At 39.1% G+C, this 2732-nt stretch overlaps 1 protein-coding gene across 1 annotated transcript; it reads right to left on the minus strand.

The window, feature by feature from the left end:
• Positions 1-235: 235 nt before the first annotated feature.
• LOC139468456 (uncharacterized) lies at positions 236-942 on the minus strand. The gene is made up of 2 exons (XM_071250423.1): positions 783-942; positions 236-537 (listed from the first exon to the last, which is right to left on the minus strand). Exons 1-2 carry the CDS (start codon positions 940-942, stop codon positions 236-238), a joined length of 462 nt encoding a protein of 153 aa, XP_071106524.1.
• Positions 943-2732: the final 1790 nt, after the last annotated feature.

A 2732-nucleotide genomic window follows, 5' to 3' on the forward strand; every position in this document is an offset into this window, starting at 1 on the left:
GAACAGTCAGGTAATTTCACTGTGTGGTAAAAAGACATGGACAGCAGGCTGTGGGTAAAGAAATAAGTCAAGTGAAAAAGTCTCTCAATATATAAACGTTTATTTGCAAAATCACCCAGTGACAGCATTTGACATGTCACCACGTGTTGTTAACAATATTTACAATGAGCACTAGATATTCATCAGTGAAGACATATCTTCAATACATGTCATTTTGTCAGTTTTTTCCGTCGTGCTAGCATGATCGCTGGAACGCACAACACTCCATACTAAGTCCACGAGCAATCTGGGTGACCTCGTGGTCATGTGACTGGTCCAAATCAGTTGCTGAAAGATGGTCTTGGTCGTCGAAGATTTGTCTGATGGCTCTGTAACACTGCCTGACTTGTCTCCACTTCTGTGTGGCCAGTCGTAGGTACACCTGACGGACACCTTCAGCTACACACTTCCTGTTGAGCAGAAGTAACCCATGGCCAACATGGCCGCCATTGGCTGCATCTCTCACGATCTTCTCGGCCAGTTCCAGGATGTAGGCATCTGGAATGAGACACAAGCTTATTAGTACCTTGGTGTGTCAAAATAATAATTCACACGATATCATAAATGAAGACAGTGATACATACGCATAGGCCAGTAAGTGATGTTATCATGTTGACAATAGCATTTCCCTATAAATCTAAAAGCTGTGTTAATTGTATGCGGTACAAATATGACGTAATGACTAACATAATTAAAGAATTTTTTTCAAGAAAGAATTATCTTAGATGACCAGATGTACATACCTATGGCCTGGACTTGTTCGAGGAATCTATCCTGCATTTCAATGAGACTGAAGAGTTGGAAGGAGGCAGACACTGGGTCGTCCTTCCATGAAGCAGCAGCAGATGACAATTTAGTGGCAGACGGTGAACAAATCTGATCGTGACAGGTGGAGGTTGCCATGGTTTCTAAGTTAGTTTCAAGTTTGATTAAACCGGGTATCAGGTGACTTTGGGACTCGTAGTTGGCTTTAGTGGAGATAATGAATGTCATGACTCAGACATCATGCTTCTATATACCCGCCAATGTGACACTGAGGCATGGAGTAATAGTTCTCCCATATATACAATTGACAAGGATTATCCTGACTAATCCTTCAACTTGGACCTTATCTCACCGTCTTCTCTCACAATGATTGCCGGGAGTGTCGGGCCGGAAACTGTGTGATTGGCAGGGAGATTATGGCGATGTTTTCCACACTGTTACAGTAATACAACCATGTTGCATCGACGCTGAGTAGTCACTGATTGCTTGATTGGATAAAGTTCACCTCATTTAAATCATAGCAGGTTGCGGCAGCATTGTATCTCTGTAGTGGCAGCAAAGAATTGATGATTGTGTGATTGATCGGTCAGTATTGAAGTGATTGGAGTAGTGTGTCAGCATCCTTCAAGGCCTTAGGCGTATTCTTTCTCAAAACGGAACTAATAAACCGCATCTAAAAACACTATAATCTACCAAATCAAAATTACATAAACAAACAAACATCCACCATACCCAGCTCCCTTAGTTCTCCTCCCCAACCCCATCGGCATCTATTCCAAATGTCAAAATTCCCAAATTCTATATAAGCAACCCCTAAAGCCCCTCTTGGGTTGTACACACCACTTTCGCCCCTTCCGGAAACACATTAAATGGCCTGGCCGGGCCCGTGTGCGAAACACGCATCAGTCGGAAAGCGCACGTTAAATCTCCAAAGTAAGTAAGTAAGTAAGTAAGTAAGGCAGCATTGTATCTCTGTAGTGGCAGCAAGGAATTGGTGATTGTGTGATTGGTCGGTCAGTATTACAGTGATTGGAGTAGTGTGTTAGCACCATGGTGAACATGAATATGGTTGATATTGTCCCACCTACGATGACACCTCACAGGAGACTCAAATGTGACTGAAGTCAAAATTATGCAATGATTAAAGATAATCATATAAACTGATCTAACAATACGTGTAAAACCTGCATATATGCTGCCATTGATAAATATGGCATATTATTAATGAATGTAAAGACAATAAATATTGTTTATAAATGTAATATTAAAGAACACATTATATTATTAACTCCTTTAAGAAAAACTAAATTCAAATTCGTATGTCACATTTGACTTCACTTGTTAATATGGAAAACAGCTGATACCGTCAGTGATGAACAAATATCCTTATTGAATGTAAACATATTGTATTCGTTTACTTCTTTTAAGAACAACGGAAATAAGAATTCACATTTAGATATATGTTATTATAAGCACCTCTACTCAATGTTAAGTAAGAACATATCTCATTCTTTAGTTTTAACCACATTACACATAACAAGCACTGTGACTTGTACACCAGGTTGGTGTTGGGACTGATCCATTACGAAGAAAGGGATGCAATTACAATGAATATGAATCTGATTGTTGGCACACAAAGTGTATTATAATAACACAGGTGGCGATGTTTGATTAGCACAGCGTTAATCACCCGACATCAGGTGAAAATGTCGTTACACTAATCAGTAAAAATGTACATGTTGTGATTTGTTATTAAAAAATAAAGGTTTGGATGACAACTTTCTTGTTTACAGGCAATATGTTGTGGAACAGGTGCGTGCATATTATGTGAGTTTGAATTTTCTTTAAGGAAGTAGATATGTTCATCATCTGTACATACATATTCTATTTGCATTATAGTTGCAATAATTAACAGCACACATTAATGC

The sequence above is a fragment of the Haliotis cracherodii genome, unplaced genomic scaffold (assembly GCF_022045235.1).
Source record: "Haliotis cracherodii isolate W230 unplaced genomic scaffold, xgHalCrac1.p SCAF_2, whole genome shotgun sequence".
In the NCBI taxonomy this organism is placed as follows: domain Eukaryota; kingdom Metazoa; phylum Mollusca; class Gastropoda; order Lepetellida; family Haliotidae; genus Haliotis; species Haliotis cracherodii.

Coding starts and splice junctions, on each gene's coding strand:
- LOC139468456 (XM_071250423.1), bottom strand. CDS start 942: ATGGCAACCTCCACCTGTCACGATCAGATTTGTTCACCGTCTGCCACT. Junction 538..782: donor CGAACAAGTCCAGGCCATAG/GTATGTACATCT, acceptor GTCTCATTCCAG/ATGCCTACATCCTGGAACTG.